This window comes from Amblyomma maculatum, chromosome 1 (genome assembly GCF_055883805.1).
Source record: "Amblyomma maculatum isolate TAMU_Amacu chromosome 1, ASM5588380v1, whole genome shotgun sequence".
Taxonomy (NCBI): domain Eukaryota; kingdom Metazoa; phylum Arthropoda; class Arachnida; order Ixodida; family Ixodidae; genus Amblyomma; species Amblyomma maculatum.
Window position 1 is genome coordinate 305,527,591 of NC_139344.1, and position 19,675 is coordinate 305,547,265.

Genomic DNA, 19,675 nt, shown 5'->3' on the forward strand with positions numbered 1-19,675 from the left:
ATGCTATGTATAAGGGCTGGTTATATTCCGAGCATTTTTCTATCACCTGATTGATGGTATGGATATGATCGATACTAGAGTACCGTTTCCGAAACCCTGCTTGATCCTTTGCTTGATTGCAGTCTAAGGTTGTCCTGATTCTATTAGCGATTACATTAGTAAATACCTTATACGTAACAGACAGTAGGCTGATTGGTCTGTAATTTTTAAGGTCCTTAGAGTCCCCTTTCTTGTGAATGAGGATAATGTTTGCATTCTTCCATGGTTCCGGTACCGTCGATGACACCAGGCACTGTGTATACAGGGTGGCCAGTTTTTCTAGCACGATATCCCCCCCGTCCCTCAGCAAATCTGTAGTTATCTGATCCTCTCCAGCTGATTTCCCCCTTTTCATAGTTTCTAGTGCTTTCTTGACCTCGTCCTTCGTCACTGGTGGAACGTCTGACTGTTTTTCCCTACCGCCAATCTCACTACGGTCCTGACTACTTTGGCTACTGTAGAGATCTGTATAGAACTCGACTGGTAGCGGAGTTGCACGGAGAATGGGCAAGTCGGTTGGTTTGCATGTAGCTGCGAGCGAGAGCCAGTGGCACACAGCGCTGCGGCAACTGTGAACGGAGTCGTGCTGACATGAGCCCACTAGCGAACTGACAACAGATGCTGGTTTTACTTCATTTTGTGGTACACTGGGTGTCCCAATTAAATACGACCACCAAGAGAGCTTTGCGTTCCAACTCTCATTCCAACTGCAACTCCAGACAGTTGATTGAGCTTGCAAGACAGCATCACTTTTTGTTTTTTGAAACCATCAGACACAGCAGACGACTTTGACCGTTCCCGTGGAGACAGCCATTATGGGAAAGAAAAAGTGGTGATGTAGAGTCGCGTGGTAATAGTGGGGCTCTGCCCGAACTTGTGTGCCGGTGTCCAGCACCTCATTATTTGAATTTCTCACCGCTCTGACCGTTGCGCAGTTTTCGCGCAGAAACAGATTGGCCAGTTCTTCAAGCCTGAATCCCTCTGAATCCCTCTGAATGAATCCCTCTGATGGCTCGTTCGCTGAGGTGTTCTACTTTCTCAGCGTACCACGAACTTGCGGGGCCGATACCCAGCTGAACTCGATACCTGATGAGTGTGAGGGGACACGACCATGTAGGTAGTTTTCTATTTGCACGTAAAGGAATCCGGATAACTGAAAGCCATTCCTTTTACAACTTTGTCACAGCAGCTTGCCGGACTGCTGCTAAATCTGTTTACAATTGCCATAGAAGCAATTTCTGAGAGAGGTAAAACGGTCTTATCTTACTACACCACAATCAGGAAATCTCACGTTCACTAAAACGCCGATGAGAAGCATATGTATTTAGGCTTGCCAGGAAATGGGCGCTGCTTAGAAAATACGTAAAGCCGTGTCGGGTGCAATGTGAATGCGAAAAAAAAAATTTCCTACACGGTCTTCGAAATTAAAAAAAAAAAATGCTACGTTTATGCTAGTTTCCACAAATTAAATTTTATTTTTTTTTCTTGTTCGACTTTTATATGAAGCCGATAGCAGATTTTGTGACCATGCAGTATTGATTGAGCTGTGAAGTGAGTGATTTTATTAGGCAAAATGGACATGTCACAAACAAATGTTAACGAATTCTAAGAGTATCAACGCAGAGCTCTCAGCGAATTTTCATTGGTTGGCAAACGAAAAGAGGAAAAATGACAAGATCATGGTAATAGGAATTGTTCATGTCTCCTATCTGCTCTTTCTGTTAATAGAAAAAAGGAAATTATCTTTGACTATGTCAGCGAAAGTAGCTGCATAAATATTGTCTCTGCCCATCACTGAAGATCGTAATGCAGCATGAACAACGATGGTGGAGCTGCCTTTTCTTTTTCCATGCTGCGGTTTTCTTGTACACAGGCGGGGAAATGCTAGCGTTGTAACTTACGCTGTTGGATTGCTTCGATTTCCAATTGTCAATAAAGTGACTACAGATGAAGGAGTGCGACTTCGACTCCGAGACTCTCGTGCCGTCACTCCTGGGGAACAGAAGGCACAGAGCATCCGGTAGCAAGCGGAATTTTAAAAATTCGGCACTTTCCATTACCACACAGTAACCAAATACGTAGATTCGTGCCTTTATCTTTCAAAGAACCATGCTTGGGTCACCTGCCACTCGTGCTTCTGTGGAAACCCGTAGAAATGAATCGACTTAAAAGCGTCCGACAAGTTTGTGTAGCTGCCAGTGGAGCCAACAACGCACCACATTTCGCCAGCCTTGTTTGGCCAGACTTCATTTCACTGGACATATTCACACAACTAGGCCAACTTTCTGTTCTCTTGAGGATATATTCACACACAACGTCATCTAAACCTTAGGATTTCCCATTTCCACACAACCAACGACAAACAGAACGTTCCAATGCGCCGAGAGGCAGCTCCACCTATTCAGCTGTCCGGTCCCTATAGCAACCAGGAATTGTCAGGGAAACTTTATGCACTGGGAAAAATCAGGGAAATGTAAGGGAAACCAACAAAAATTCTGCCGTCAGGGAAAATGGCACGGTATATTCTACAGTGCATTTTTCATTTTAAGGTGGCGCACAGCAAGTATGGTATTGATGCAGATTTCTTTTTTTTTTTTCTGAGCGCGCGGCCGGGCCGAAAGGCGAGATATATTACTTTGACGGCGAGGTGAAACTCGCTTTGCGCCATGACTTCCCTGACAGAATGGATTTTGCGCTGACCACTCAACACAGTACGCCGGCTGTGCCGTAGACTAGCATTCGGCGGTGGAGTCAACTTGAAGTGTACCGTGATCCTGGATGCAATTCGCGCTGTATTTTGAACTCGTGGTGTCGTCATTGGGTAGCGTGATTGAGTTCCCTGCACATCTAACAAGTCTGGCATCAGCTGTAGCGCAGGTCCCGACGGCGCGCTTGTCGCCGGCATCATCTGGTTTTTGTTTCATGCCCGTTTCTTACGGCTTCCAAAAGGCTCATTGCGTGCACGGTTACAATCTGCTGTTTTCCGTCATCTCTGTCGCAAGGGAAAACTCTCCACAAAGTGATGCATTGAAACACGAGCGCAAACGCAGTCATGCACGAAGCAGCAATGACAGCGGCGAACGCAAAAAGAAGAAAAAGAAAGAAATGACGCTTCGGTCATGCCAGCCAATGGGAGACATGGAACGGCGCCGCCGTGTGAGAGTTAGGCCCATATTCCGAGTTTGCATCGTTGGGGCCATTGTTTCACCTACACCAGCTACACCAGTGCAGCAAAAATTTATTGTAGGTATAGGAGGTGTAGCTGGTGTAGGTTAAACAAGTGCCCCTGTTATCGAAGTGTCGCTATTTCACGTGACCTCGAGTCATCTGATTGGTGCAAATGCCAGAATCGGGTGCTGCCACTAGGGAACCATAAAAGGAGGCAACCTCATGTCCCGCCGTTTCCACCAATCAGATGACTCGAGGTCACATGAGATAGTGGCACTTCGATAACGCCACAAACTCTGAATACAGGCCCTAACCAGAGACCATAAACGGCCTTTGGAAAAACGGCACGTGCAGCCAGTCCGCTTGAGCAAAGCCATTTTGAGATAGCACAAATTCCGATCAAAGAAAACATGGTGGCGATCAGCCGGCTGCAACGCTCGCGGCGCGCGTGGGAATTTCGAACAAATTTCCTCTTTTCGGGTGGCATTTCGTGGCTGCCATGACATTTTGAAAGCCGATTTTGTCGCATTTCGTGACCGAATTCAGCGTTAATAATTTGAGTGCAGATGCTCGAAAGGATAAACATTCCGAAAATGAGTTTTTCTCAATCGATTTTTAACCATTTTCGACTGTTTTAAGACTCGCGTCCCGGTGAAAAAAACTTACTTCCTGCTGGATTATGGAACCATGTACCCAAATTATCCAGCTGGAAAGCTGTGCTTTCCAGCTGGGAAAAAGCAGTTCCAGCTGCAATGACATCTATTTCCAGCTGAAAAACTTACGCCTCCAGTCAAGCTCCAGCTGGAAAATTTCGACCTGGAATAACTCCAGCTAGAAAATCCTTTCTTTCCAGCTGGAAAATGGCAATCCAGCTAGAAATTCAGCTGGAAATGTGCTGTTCCAGCTGAAATAGGTACCAGGCGTCTATTTCCATGGGGGTACGTACCTCTAGGGCTGTTATTTTAAGAATTTTCGCAACTGCAAGCCTTGAACTAGTTTTATTTTCCAGGTTATTGTGCATTTATCAAGAATCTGAAAGTTTGCAACTTTCACGCAGTTTCCTTTGATGGCCGCGGGTGCCGCCATTATTATGCACCTAGGGTGCCTCGCATCGAGGCGCCATATATACATCCAAATTTTGACCAATCAAAATTGCCGTTTTTTGATATGTGGGGCCTATATGAAGTTTTGCAACTCGTAGTATCAGAGAGCTCTGCTGAGGCTGGCATCAGTGCGTGTTTAATTTTCATTAAACTTTTGACGTTCTTACCGACCATTAACACTAATAAAATAACAGCCTTTCATTATTGTAAATTGCAGAATATGATTAATAAATAGTTTTTTGTAGGAATTATTCGTCAGTGTTAATTCTTATTAGCAGCTACATTTTTCAGCCTCGTCAGGGAATTTTACCTGAAAGTCGGGGAAAATAGTGGTTTGCTAGACTCCCTGAGCATCCTTGAAACGTGGCAGGTTGAATTGTGCCGAGCAGCAAACAAATTTAGGGAAGCACGTGCGACACCATCCCAAAATAGAACCAGTGAGGAGCATTTGAAATGGCAGGATAGTGTGAATTTAAGAGAACTACGCTGCTGGGCTATATTTCGGCAATGGGGGATTTTCAATCATCTTTGAACCTGCTACAGCGCACGCCTGTGGTGCCACCACTGTTCCAGGTAATTCATGTTCAGGGAGGTTTTCCAGGTGTCATCTTGGTATGACCCCTCGTCAGAGTATGATGCCACAGATTTACATGGATGATGGCCGGGACTGCGCTGCTTGTTTTAATCATCTGAATTAAAGGAGTCAAACGAATGAGATTTTACTGTATTTCATCTTCCCTGCACTGGGACTGAGCCTGTTGCATAATATATTAAATATTTCGAGATCCAAATACTAGGTATTCAGTTGAAACTTGTTATTCAATTTGTATTCTGGTGTATGAGTATTCACTCACCGCTAGAAACTGTGGATTGCCAAATCAGTCACAATGTTGGTGGTCGTGTGTTTTCTCAATTTTCAGGGAAATGACTTCATTCTTCCAGGTAAAGATTCAGTGCCATGATAGGTTTGTTTTCTTTCAACTCTTAGTTGCCTCAATGCACCTATAGTGCTCGCAAAATTGTTCTGGGCACTTTTATCCCTACTGGTACACTCAACACCTCCTTTTTTAAACTCTGCATGTGGGTCTTGCCCCATAAGGCTTTTCTTGAGCTTTGTTACCATGCTGTGCCTAAGAAGTGATGTTAACAGATCTGTCGCAGGCACACTGTGCTGGATGCCACGGCTTACCTTCTCGAGAAGGCTGGCGATGTGCAGGGTGCACTGGCAATATTGCTTGAGGTAAGCTGCATCCTCTTTGTGGAACATTCCTGTAGTAATAGCAGCAAGTGTCCACAGTGCCTGAGCCAGCAACTGCAGCAGCAGCCAGCAGCAGCTGAGAGCCTAGCAGCACAGCGTGAGCAGCAGCTGCAGGCTGTGGTGCAGCTGTGCCAGCGCAGCAGCGGTCCACACCTCAGTGCAGCTGAGCGTGAGGCCCTCTGGTTTCCCGTGCTGGAAGTAGTGATGGCGCCCCAGCGTCTTCCACGCTCGACAACAGGTGCTGACAGAGGTATACAGCCAGTTACATTGTAAAACCACTTCTAGTGAGCAATTTCATTAATACTAGCTGTCGTCAGGCACTTACTGTGCTTTAGAAGCTACTCAACATTATATGTAAGAAAGCAAGTATAAAACTAAACAAGATTGTCATTTCCCTCTAGCAAGCTAAAAGTGTTGCACACTGCTCTGCAGACTTCCTCTCCCTGACCCACCATCTTCTGGGAAGCATGATGGGCTTTGTAGCCCTGCCACAAATCCTACACAAGCTCATGCAGGTGAGTCTGAAGTGAGGGTATTCCTCCAGAGTATTCATGGCTCTTTGACAGGACCCAGGTTACAGCTCGGGGAAGTTTGGCGAGGTGCGGCATTTCGTCATGAAAATGCTGGATACCCACAACTATGAAAAGGTGAGCTGCTTGCATGCTCACTGGCCATTTTGAAGGTTAATTTTGATCTGCACAGCCTGAATGCCAGTCAAAAAATAAACTGAGCATTTTATTTAGGAGCTGCTGTAGTTTGCAACTCAAAGTGCAGCTGCAGCAATATGGTCATATTGTGCACGAAAGCAAGTGATATTTTGTGTGGGGTTTTTCCTAACAACAGGGAGAAATAATGCTAACACAGTTGTTTTGATTTGGCCCGGGATGATATATGTCATGGCATAGGAAACAGTTGCTTGTCTGAGTGAACTGTGAGATTTGAGCTGCATTATGCCAAACCTGTTTTCCCAGTCCTGAACCAGAAAATAGTCATAACGTTCATTTTTAAATATTCAAGGGTGATGGACAAAAGGAGAATGGAATGAGGCGCCACTTCCAACTAGTTTATTGAAACGTACAAAATATAGCTTTTATCATAACATGTGCAAGTCATTTAGATCAACATAAGCATAACACGTTCCACGAATTCCTTTTCTGCCATATATAGTGAAGTTGAGGTGTCACTTATGCACAAGGTTGCTTTCTTTATTATTTCTTCAGCTCCCTGGCTTTGGTGTCTTTGCTTGTTGGCGCTTCATCCTTGTGTTTTTTGTGCCTAAAAATGCACCGGAACCAACAACCCAACAGCAAGGAATATTATGTCAAAAGCACCCACCATAGAAAGCGTAAGTAGCTGACAGTTTGCAGAAAATAATTGAAATGACCTCCCGAACGTCGTGGCCACAAAAGAAAAAGGAAGGGGAGACAAAGATGCTTTTGTTCACGCATCGAATTTTCGTGACCAGAAAGTCTTAAAGACGGTCGTGCAGGAAAAAAAGAAACGATCGAAATAATGAGGGTAAGCATTCCTGTTCTCACAAGTGCAAGGAAGTCTGCTCCTGATATAGAACGAGTTTCAGATGGCAGGAAGATGGGCGATAACTCAGAATGTTATGGTATATGACATTCATTAGCTAAGGTTAAGGGGGGGGTACTATGCTAGTAGCAGTCAGCGACAGTTTTTCAGTATGTTTGTGTAATTGCTATGGCTCTTCTGCTTGAGCTAGAAAAATGACATTTAGTTCATTGTAAAGACAATTTATCTTCTTTACGGGAATGGGCATTGGTGAAAAGTGTTCACGCTTTTATGAGAGCAGTGAGCAAAAGAACGAAGGGCATAAAACTATTTTTTTGTTCGACTTGCTTGCTTTCAACAAGTTTTCTTATGAAAACTACTGCTTTAAAAAAGAAAATCACTTCTGCAGCTTTTAGCTGAAGTATCAGTCTAGGTACTCATTGTGGAGTTTTTTAGCTGTAATGAGTAGATAATTAGAACTGGTACCCTGAAGAAGTGGGAAAATGGCCCATTAATAACTGCTAGCCAAACTCAAACAAATTTAGCTAGATTGTGCATAGTTGGTAAATCATATTCTTTTATATTTCACTGCTCAAAGTTGGTCGTAACCTATAGGAACAATGTTTTCTTTGTGTGTGTGTGTGTGTGTGTGTGTGTGTGTGTGTGTGTGTGTGTGTGTGTGTGTGTGTGTGTGTGTGTGTGTGTGTGTGTGTGTGTGTGTGTGTGTGTGTGTGTGTGTGTGTGTGTGTGTGTGTGTGTGTGTGTGTGTGTGTGTGTGTGTGTGTGTGAAGCAGGTAAACGCGATATAGACAACAAATTCTGCACATGAACTGTGTAGAAAATGTTCTAGATTCTCATCATGCAGAATTTTGCTGTGATAAACAGAACAGTAATATGGTGCAATCCAGATGCGCCGTTTATTGTGTACCCCAATCTCTGCAAAATACACCCAGCATGAAAAACCACTGTTATACACTAGAACCCGGATATATCGAACTCGAAGGGGATCGCGAAATAGTTCGATATATCGATAATTCGATATACAGAAATCGGCTTGGGACGGCACTTACGATGCGAAAAAACGATACCGTATTTGTCCCGTAATCAACTCACTCGCATAATGAACCTACCCTTCACTTTTGCACTCAAGAATTCGGGGGAAAAAAAAAGCGTTAAGGCCAGCTCGCTCACATGCGATTAAGCGATCTCATCGACGAGCGGCAGCGTAAAAATTTCCAACTTGTTCGAACTGCGTCCCTCTGCCGTACGAGTCATTGTGGCAGCTCAAAACAAATTTCTGTGTCGCCGCGGCAGAAATCGCCAGCGTTATCGCTTGCATGTCGCACTCCGTTTCGGTCGTCTCATCTACAGCTCATTTCTTGGCAGCGTGCCAAGATGCTGCGCAGCGATAACGTCGGGGCGTGTTTATCTTTTGATAGCTCCTGCGGCGGCAGGGAGCGAACTTGGCAGAGTGCCCGTGATGGCTTGATTGCACAAGCCTGGTTGTTCGATTTATCACGCCGCACTTGGGGCGGGCGTAGTCCACTGCCACAAAATCATTGTAAAGCGTGATACAGTAGCTGCAAATGCTGTTTGAAGCGTAAAATTCTAAAAGCCGGTGTCATGATCGCAGCTGACCGCGTGCTTTCATTGATTCATACATGCAAGGATAAACGTCTCCCTAAAAAAAAAAATGCCGCATCGTAACGGTACAGCAGAACGATAAAAATAGACGACTCGCAAAAAAAAAAAAAATAGATCTGCCGCTTGACTTCCGCAGGCGCTATAGCCACGTCAGCCGCCGCGCAGAGGGTTCGCAACACGTGCTGGAGAAAGCGCCCGACGTTCTGTCCGAAAAAGGGCTGAGCTGGCTTGGCGCATGCGTAGCACGTGCTACTGCGATCGAAGGCCGGGAAAGAGGAAGGAGAGAGGTCTATAGCCCGGCAAAAGAATGAGCACACTCTTACGCTTCGCTCTGTCGCGTTTTTTCCCTCTCGTTCCCACCGGTTCTCTCTGGTTCATTCACGCACATGGCTTGCAAACGTCACGTGCTGGAAACGATAACCGCAAATGCGCGCGCCTTTAGGGAATGGGCGCGGCGCTGCCCTAGTCGAACTGTCCCCTCTCATTACTTACGCACGTGGCTTGAAAACATCACGCGGCAAACGGCCGAGGGTGATGCGATCGTCTTTGGGGAAGGCACACTTTCCAGCGCGTGGTGCGGAGTTCGATATATCGAACGACCGGTGAAATTGAGTTCGATATATGACGCGGCTTTCCTATACTTTTACATGGGATTTTCAAGGGGATATTCCGTGAGTTCGATATAACCAAAATTCGATATATCCGGGTTCGACTGTATATTATTTTGTAATCCTTGGTTCAAGTTAGCTGGGACACCCGGTATATCATCATCATCATCATCAGCCTGACTGTACCCACTGCAGGGCGAAGGCCTCTCCCATATTTCTCCAATTAACTCGGTTCTGTGCTAGCTTCATCCACTTGACCCCTGCGAACTTCTTTACCTCATCTGCCCACCTAACTTTCTGCCGCCCCCTGCTACGCTTTCCTTCCCTTGGAATCCAGTTTGTTACCCTAAGCGACCATCGGTTATCCTCTCTTCGCACTACATGTCCTGCCCATGCCCATTTCTTCTTGATTTCCACTAGAATGTCAGTAACTTGAGTTATTTTTCTGACCCATTCTGCACGCTTCCTATCTTTGAAGCCTGGAAAGCCTCCTCTCGTACTTACCTCATACCGGCCAGTTGCCCTAGCAAGCTGTGTTGGAAAAGTTATGGAGCGCATGGTGCTGGCAAGACTTGAGTGGTATCTAGAGAGTAATGATCTTTATCCGAATATGATGACTGGATTTCGCCGCGGACGCTTTTCCATTGACAGCGTCATCGACCTTGTGGCGACAGTAGAACAAGAAAAGCGTCACCGTCGACTAGTAGCTGCTGCATTTTTAGATATAAAGGGAGCTTACGACAACGTCCTCCATGAAGCTATTCTTGATGAACTTGACGACGTGGGAGTTGGTGGCCGGCTGTACTTGTGGATTGTAAGCTATCTCAGCGGCCGCTCTGTTTACATGACTACGCCTGAAGGAGATACTACCCACTTTCAGGTTGGTCGTGGAGTTCCACAGGGAGGAGTCCTCAGCCCAACTTTATTTAACGTTGGGCTAATTGGCCTGGTGAGTGAACTGCCAACTAACATCCACATAAGTGCATATGCTGACGACATCTGCATCTGGGCCTCTGGTTCGACGCGCCCACAACTACGTGCGAGACTGCAACAAGCTGTGTCATCAACATCGACGTACTTACGGCGTCAAGGTTTATTTTTAGCGGCAGAAAAGTGTGCAGTGATCGCGTTTACGGGGAAATGTGTCAGCCGCTACCCGATTACCCTTCATGGAGTCGTAATACCATACGTCTCCAGGCGCAGATTCTTGGGAGTAATTATTGACCATCGACTATCTTGGTCGAAACATATTGCTATGGTGAAGAAGAGGCTAATTAATTTTTGCCATGTACTCCGTTACATAGCTGGCATCAAATGGGGTCCAACTGAGCGCTCCTTAATACGGCTTTACGAGGCTCTGTTTGTTGGCTACATCCGGTACAGTCTCCCAGTACTCTCTAGTATGAGCATTTCCTGCTTGCGGACTTTAGAGAGCGTGCAAGCGCAGGCACTGAAAATATGCCTTGGACTGCCCAGATGCACCTCTAACAAAGGCACAATTGAAGAGGCACACGCTCGCCCAATGTCCATATACTTGTCACACGAACCACTTCGTGTATATTTACGAGCACTTTCAAGACACCGTTTTCACCCACTCAGCAAGATTCTGGATGAGAGGCCGGACTGCAGTTTTACAAGTGCACTCCGCTGCCATCAGTCGCAAGTACCGACAGGATATGCCCTCCCATATCGTCCCACCCAACCACCATGGACGATGGGTAAACCTTTGGTGCACCTTCGTGTTCCCGGAATACTAAAGAAATCAATGGTACCAATTAGTGGACTCAAACAACTTACTCTGGCACACATCTGGTCAGAATATCCCAATTATATTCACGTATACACCGATGGATCTGTGTCAGCACAGGCATCCGCTGCAGCTGTGGTCATACCAGCTCAGAAAACGACTCTGCATTTCCTTTTGGGACATACCTCTACATCAACCGCTGCCGAACTTGTAGCCATTCGGGAATCTATTCGCTATATATGTGGGGAACCACCTCAAAAATGGTGTATATTCACGGACTCGAAGACTGCATTACAAATTTTGGAAAACTTCTTACGCCACACTGCCTATCAGTCCCTGGCACTAAACATTATGGAGCTCATCACATCTGCCCAGCTGCAAGGCCACATGATAATGTTTCAATGGATCCCTGCCCACTGCGGCCTCCATGGGAATGAGCAGGCCGATGTTGAAGTGAAAAGCGCACTCATCAATGGCTTCCAAACAGCTGTGCCTTTTTCAAGAGCGGATACGACGTGTCTTCTAAAGAGTTATATGAATATTGCTACAGCAGCTTACTGGGCTCAACCAGATGCCCGACACATCCGTCTAAGAAGGCTCGATCAAACATTTAAATTTAATGTTCCGCGTGATATTCCGCGTCATCAGACATGCTTGATACATAGACTTCGTTTAAACGTGGCTTTCACGCGCAAGTACTTACATTTAATTGGACAGATGGACTCACCGGAATGTTCAACTTGTGGCATCCCAGAGACTGTGGACCATGTATTATTGGTGTGCCCAGAGTATGCGAACGAAAGAAATGTGCTAGCTGCTTCCTTGAAGCGTTTAGACAAGAGGCCTCTGTCGGAGGAACTGCTGCTGGGCGCTTGGCAGGACAAGGGGAAGGGCGTCCAGGCAGTGCGCGCTCTTTGCCGTTATTTGAGCGCCAGCGGACTTGATTCACGCTTGTAAAGCAAGCTGCTGTGTCTATATATATATTTCATATGCCTTCTCCCACATCGTCACCCATCATGACCTTCTTTCTTCTCTCCTTCCCCTTCCCCAGTGCAGAGTAGCAGGCCAGATTTGAATTATTCGGGCCAACCTCTCTGCCTTTTCCTTTCAATAAATCCATCTATCTATCAACTTAAGTAGAACTCTCTTGGTTAGCCTCCACGTTTCAGCCCCATAGGTGAGTACAGGTAAGATGCAACTGTTGTATACTTTCCTCTTGAGCAATACCGGTAAGCTGCTAGTCATAATCTGCGAGTGCTTGCCAAATGCGCTTCATTCCAATCTTATTCTTCTTGTTATTTCCTTTTCACGGTCCGGATCTGCGGTTACTACCTGTCCTAAGTACCGTCTGTTGCAGAAGTTTGCAGCCAAACGCGCCGGACGGAGGAGCAGTATCGCTCCCGAGAGGCGGCGCTGCACCCGCCCACGCTGCCTGGTGACGCAGCTATAAAGAGTGAGGAGGCTTGTTCTCTTCCCCTCCCGCGGCTGAGAGCACAGATGTGCGATATCAACCGCGGGATGAGGGAAGAGAACAAGCCTCCTCACTCTTCATAGCTGCGTCACCAGGCAGCGCGGGCGGGTGCAGCGCCGCCTCTCGGGAGCGATACTGCTCCTCCGCCCGGCGCGTTGGGCTGCAAACTTCTGCAACAGACGGTACATATATTTGCCTACTACTTCCAGTCCTTCGCTATCTAACGTAAACTGCTGTTCCTTCCCGAGGCTGTTGAACATTACCTTAGTTTTCTGTATATTGATTTTCAAGCCTACCTTTCTACTTTTCTTGTCTAGGTCATCAATCATTATTTGCAGTTCATCCCCAGAGTTACTTAGCAAGGCAATGTCATCAGCAAATCGCAGATTACATAGGTATTCTCCATCTACCCTTACCAGGTATATATATATATATATGTGTATATATACATTGGTGTGTTCGGATAATGATAATCGAGGTCCCATGACCATTTTTTGTTTTCAATGAAATTTTTTTATGTGCTGGCGAAATCTCAATATAAAGGAATAAACCTTAATTCTGCAAGATATACACTAGTTTTCTCTGAAAAATGTATATCACCAGAGATGGAAAACGCTGCTTTTGGCATTTGAAAAAGTTGCAAGTTTGGAAACATGGTGCTTGCTCATTAAAATTTTGGAAAGTATTACTTTTAAACAAAAATATACATCATCTTCGATATTTATTAAAATCTCTATGAAGAACCCTCAGTACATCAGAATTATTAGGGACTAAAAAGGTGTTGTGAATAAGTTCTTTTCTTATTTTTTCAGAGCGAATAAGTTTATGCAACTTTTACTAATAAAAACACTAAAAAGAGAGCGTTTTGATGCAATATGTGTTTTATTAAAAATCTTGAACTTTGATTCAGGAGCAGCGCACTGCATAAAAGTCAATTTTCAGCCCTTTATTCTGGCTTGATGCTCCTAAAATTTCCGCTGAAACTTTTTGCCTGCAATATGGAGGTTATATTCTCTATTTCAAACAAAAAGTGCAGTTGTAAAATTTTTTTCCATGGCGCTTCAAAATTTGCTGGGGTTCAAAAACGTCAAAAAACGAGCAAATTTAATTGGAATTAAAAAAAAAAACATCATCATTGACTTTTTTTTTTTTAATTTGCTAAGAAAATAATTCAGAGAAATGTTTAATGTGTATGCATCCGGGCTCCAAACATGCAACTTTTGAAATGACAAAAAATTTCCGGAGTCCTTCACTACGGCGTCTCTCATAGCCTAAGTTGCTTTGGGACGGTAAACCCCACAAACCAACCACAAACCAACCAAAAACTGCGTTTTCCACCTCTAGTGATATACGATTTCTTTCCGAGAAATTAACTGCATATCTTGCAAAACTAAGGTTCATTCCTTTGTGTCGAGACATTTGCCCACCACATATAAAAATTTCATTGAAAACAAAAAATGGTCATGGGACCTCAATTTTCGTTCTTTTCGTTCTGATGCCATTAGTACAGCTAACGTGCCGCAGTAGCTGTCGAGGATGTTTTCTATGAACAGGCAAGTGGGAAGCAGCAGTATGAAAAGCTCCCCCACAGCATGGTGAGGATGAATCGGCTTTTGCAGCCACCCCAGTATCCAGGTTTTTTTTTTTTTTTTTTTTTTCATGATACACTAATTGGCAAAATGTTTGGCCATCACCTGCTTTAATGTGAACCAGTTGTAGGTTGCATCTAAAAAAATGTTATTATGTTGTGGGAACGATACCCTAGGCCACAACTGAAGAGACCGGTAGGTGTAGTGCTGGAATGAGCTCTTTATTTGTCTGATGCGCCCTGAAAAGAACTGAGCAACTCGGCGGTGGCAATAGCAATAAATGTGTTCGCTCATTGTCGAACAGGGGGTGTTTCCTTCACAATAATTCGATTTTTGCAACCGCTTAGTACATCAGTATGGTATATGGGGGGGGGGGGGGGGGGGTCAGTACCTTTTTTTTTTTTAATTATACGCTAATTTGGCAAACACGATTACAGTTCGCTTGAAATTCAAACTGTGGCAGCCCTTATGGCTGCCCAGCAGCTGGCACCAAACAAAAATCAACCCTGATATGTCTGCAAAACCTGTAGGCCTCCACCGAATATATTGTTACGACGGGGGTGTGACTTCGGAACGCTGCACAGGTCGAGGAGGCAGAGAATTCAGCTGGTCAATGGCTACGAGTCCGACACGGACACGAGAGTCTCCTCGTCTTTCTCAACGTCCTTTTGCCTGTCTTCTTCTATGTGTTTCCTCTTCAGGATTGCTACATTTCCCCCTGGGACAGCCAAAGCCCCCCTGGGCGAGGGAGTTAGTCGTTCCCACGGGATTGGCACGGCTTCATCCGGGCGACATGAGCAAGTTCCGTCGTAGCTGAGTGACGACCAGTTGCGGTCATGCGTGCGATTTTGTAATTCAGGTCACTGACACGGTCGAGGACAACGTAAGGGCCAGCGTAATGCGGCAACATTTTCTGGGCTAAACCACATTTCCGGAGAGGTCGCCAAAAGCCACACGAAGTCTCCAGGTGCATAAGACACATGGCGATGCTATCTGTCGTACCGAGCTTTGGAACGCTTTTGCGAAACCAGAATCCACAAACGGGCAAGACGGCGAGCTTCTTCGGCCCGACAAAGAGTTTCGGCGGTGGAAGGTTCATCATGGCGGAATAGGGAAGAATGGTGTCGAGGGAATACAGAGGACCACGGGCAGAGAGGAGGAAAAATGGGCTGTAGCCGGTCGTCTCATGTATTGCAGTGCTGAAGGCAAACGTTATAAATGGCAGTATTGTATGGTAAAAGAAAAGAGAAAGAAAAAGAGACCAACACCTGGATGTTGCGTGCCACAGTACAGCGGTCACTCTAAGCAGGTTGTTCTCTGCTAGCCTGAATCAAAAAGAGACTTTTGTGAGCTTCTCATGTTGCTCTTTAAGTACCACATATTGCCACAGTCACCGACCAATTTTGTGGACCTGCCCGATTATTTTGACTCTGCCGTGGTACTGTCACGCACTCCATACAGTCTAGGCAGAGCAGCGCAAGCTATACAAGGACGACAAAGGAAAGATGAGACACGTATAGCGCTGACTTACAACTCAAGGTTTATTTTTCAGACAATTCAGTAAATATACCGCAATATCAATAACAGAGAGCCCGATAACCAATCAAAAATCATCAGCACCAAAAAGGATAAGCAAGTTCTTCCCGCTCTTGATAAGAACTGCAATTCTTTTTCTATAAGGGCTATGGAAGGGGTGCTGACACAACGCTCTTCAAGATCTGCAATGTTTACGGCTTCATGGTTTCTCGTGTGGTTTTATCATTGCACCTATGCAGCACGCTTATGTTGCTTAACTGCATTTACAATCATGGCAGTGAATGCCAAATGACCTGAGATTCGCTGCATTACATTGTACAGTGCAATCCACTTATAACGATATTGAGAAAACGGGAAAATCCGATCGTTATAACCGATTATCGTTATATCTGGACCGGCAAAAAAAAAGTAAAGAAAAAAAAAAGCGAGAGAGCGCACATACATTTGCCCGTGCATGCAGACTTACCTACTTGCCAGCGACGATTCAATCGGATAAAACAAAGCTAGTCACTAAAGAACACTCAACACTTTATTGCTGTACTATATATAAAGGGAATAAATAACTTAATCTCGCTTAAAGAAGTCGGAAATCCGCGCTTGCTTGAGTGGCAGCTGACGCTTGATAATTTCAGTCTGCATAGTCTCCAGTTGTTGCGCGTACATGTGCGGCAGTCCTGTAGCATGGATGAAGCCTATCAGCGACTGGATGGACTGTACGGCACTTCGTGACGACAATGGAGCTGGCGTGGTGGTGTCACTGCCATCGTTGTCCATGGTGCCGTCATCGTCGTCACTATTTTCACCATCGCTCGATGCCGCTTTTTGTCGCTGCTCCTCGGCAATGGCCTCATCGGTAAATTCCTCACACGAAGCAGCAGTGCTGTCAGCGTTTAAAAAGTCGTCCAAGAGCGCTCCGCCGGCATTGTCGGAAGATGCAACATGATCCCATAGTGCACACACATCGGCAGTTTCGGGGAGCAAGTCATCTGTATCTGTCCCTTCTGAGACCGCACAGTCGTGGCGCACGAAGCCTGCTTTTCTAAAGCAGTTCTGGATTGTGGACTGCTTCACTTCGTACCACGCACCATACACAAACCGCACCGCTTCGATCAAGCTCACCTTCAGGTGAGCAGGCCCGGAAGCATCCTCTGGCGATCCCAAACGGTCTATTTTTAAGATCAGCCATTCGAGCATACGACGTCTATAGAGGGCCTTGAAATTGGCAATTACGCCTGCGTCCATGGGCTGCAGACCTGCCGTGGTGTTCGGGGGCAGGAAGAGCAACTCGACAGACGTCAGCTTCACGCTGACGCTGTGTGCTGTGCAATTGTCGAGGACTAGAACCACTTTCCTCTTCTTTTGCTCCATTAGGCCGTCAAATTCAAGCAGCCATTCCTGAAACAGGTCGCGAGTCATCCACGCTTTCTTGTTATTCCGATAGCGGACCGGAATGTGTTGGTTCCTGAAGCAGTGGGGCCTCTTCGATTTCCCAATCACAAAAGGCTTCAGACGCTCGCTACCGTCCATGCTGGCGCACAAAAACACAGTCACTCGGACCTTGCTGTGCTTCCCACCGCTGCACGGATCTCCTTTGAGAGCGTGCGTCCTTGAAGGCAGCATTTCGTAGAAAAGCGCTGTCTCGTCCCCATTGAAAATGTCCTTCTGTTCATAGCGCTCCAACAGCTCGGGCAGTTTCGTCGCCAGCCACTCGTCTTTCGCCGACACGTCCAGCGAGGCAGCCTCCCCGACCACGTTTCTATAAACAATGCCGTGGCGATCTTTGAATCTTTGGATCCATCCTCCGCCGGGCTCGAAGTTTTCTCGTCCCAGAAGAAAAGCGAATTTCTTCGCCTTTGCACAAAGAATCGGTCCTGTGATGGGAACATTCTGGTTGCGAGCGTTCAGAAACCACTGGTAGAGACTCTCTTCCACATTACTGTACAAAGGGTCTCTAACCCTCTTTCGCTGGTCGTCGTGGCCGCTGGAGCCGGCTTTCTCGAGGACATCTGCAGCCTTGATTATGGTTGAAACCGTCGACTGCGAAAGCCCATACTTTTTAGTGAGGCTTCCCACCTTGAAGCCCTGCCGAAAATCCTGGTGAATTTGGTGCTTCACCTCGAGAGAGATCGCCTTCCGCTTAGTCGGCGCCATCTTCCACGTACAACGGCCAAGGACGCGCTCCCCTTCTCCCCCACCTTCTCTCTTCAGCGATTGCGATGATGATGGCGCTCGCTTCCAAAGGCCGTACGCATCGCCTCCTTGCGGATTTCTCCACAACGGTCTATTTGCGGCACTTTTCGCGTCATTCTAATCAAATAACTTTATTTTTCGCAAATATTTATACGAAATTTGCTAGTAAATATTTTCCAGGCGGTCAAAATTCTATCGTTGTATCCGATATATCGCCGATAATCGCATCGTTCATCATCATCATCATCAGCCTGATTATACCCACTGCAGGGCGAAGGCCTCTCCCATATTTCTCCACTTAACCCGGTTCTGTGCAAGCTGCATCCACTTGACCCCTGCGAACTTCTTAATCTCATCCGCCCACCTAACTTTCTGCCGCCCTCTGCTACGCTTTCCTTCCCTTGGAATCCAGTCTGTTACCCTCAGCGACCATCGGTTATCCTCTCTTCGCACTACATGTCCTGCCCATGTCCATTTCTTCTTCTTAATTTCTACTAGAATGTCGGTAACTTGAGTTATTTCTCTGACCCACTCTGCACGCTTTCTATCTCTTAATGTTACCCCTACCATTTTTCGTTCCATAGCCCTCTGGGTTGTTCTCAACTTAAGTAGAAGTCTCTTGGTTAGCCTCCACGTTTCAGCCCCATAGGTGAGTACAGGCAAGATGCAACTGTTGTATACTTTTCTCTTGAGCGATACCGGTAAGCTGCTAGTCATAATCTGCGAGTGCTTGCCAAATGCGCTCCATCCCAATCTTATTCTTCTTGTTATTTCCTTTTCATGGTCCGGATCTGCGGTTACTACCTGTCCTAAGTAGACATATTCGTCCACTACTTCCAGTATTTCGCTACCTAATGCAAACTGCTGTTCCTTCCCGAGGCTGTTGAACATTACCTTAGTCTTCTGCATATTGATTTTCAAGCCTACCTTTCTACTTTTCCTGTCTAGGTCATCAATCATTATTTGCAGTTCATCCCCCGAGTTGCTTAGCAAGGCAATGTCATCAGCAAATCGCAGATTACTGAGGTATTCTCCATCTACCCTTATCCCTAACTGCTCCCATTCCAAGTCTCTGAATACTTCCTCTAAACAAGCCGTGAATAGTACTGGAGAGATTCTGTCTCCTTGCCTAACACCTTTCTTTATAGGAATTTTGTTACTTTCTTTATGCAGAACTATGGTTGCTGTGCAGCCACTATATATATCTTCCAGCACTTTCACGTACGGCTCGTCTACCCCCTGATTTCGCAATGCCTGCATCACCGCCGAGGTTTCAACTGAGTCAAATGCTTTTTCGTAGTCAATGAATGCTATGTATAAGGGCTGGTTATATTCCGAGCATTTTTCTATCACCTGATTGATGGTATGGATATGATCGATAGTAGAGTACCGTTTCCGAAACCCTGCTTGATCCTTTGCTTGATTGCAGTCTAAGGTTGTCCTGATTCTATTAGCGATTACCTTAGTAAATACCTTATACGTAACAGACAGTAGGCTGATTGTTCTGTAATTTTTAAGGTCCTTAGAGTCCCCTTTCTTGTGAATGAGGATAATGTTTGCATTCTTCCATGGTTCCGGTACCGTCGATGACACCAGGCACTGTGTATACAGGGTGGCCAGTTTTTCTAGCACGATATCCCCCCCGTCCTTCAGCAAATCTGTAGTTATCTGATCCTCTCCAGCTGATTTCCCCCTTTTCATAGTTTCTAGTGCTTTCTTGACCTCGTCCTTCGTCACTGGTGGAACGTCTGACTGTTTTTCCCTACCGCCAATCTCACTACGGTCCTGACTACTTTGGCTACTGTAG

The 19,675-nt window shown here is 45.9% G+C and overlaps 1 protein-coding gene across 2 annotated transcripts in view; it reads left to right on the forward strand.

Moving 5' to 3' along the window:
* The window catches only part of Vps8 (vacuolar protein sorting 8), a 255,758-nt gene that overhangs the window by 221,383 nt on the left and 14,700 nt on the right, over positions 1 to 19,675 (forward strand). The window contains exons 30-33 of one of the 2 annotated variants that reach the window (XM_084591219.1): positions 5,461 to 5,550; positions 5,608 to 5,818; positions 6,001 to 6,083; positions 6,135 to 6,215. In XM_084591219.1, the coding sequence (XP_084447345.1) occupies positions 5,461 to 5,550; positions 5,608 to 5,818; positions 6,001 to 6,083; positions 6,135 to 6,215 (465 nt within the window). Of the gene's footprint in view, positions 1 to 5,460; positions 5,551 to 5,607; positions 5,819 to 6,000; positions 6,084 to 6,134; positions 6,216 to 19,675 lie in introns of those variants that run through there. The other variant, XM_084591295.1, reaches the window with a different exon arrangement.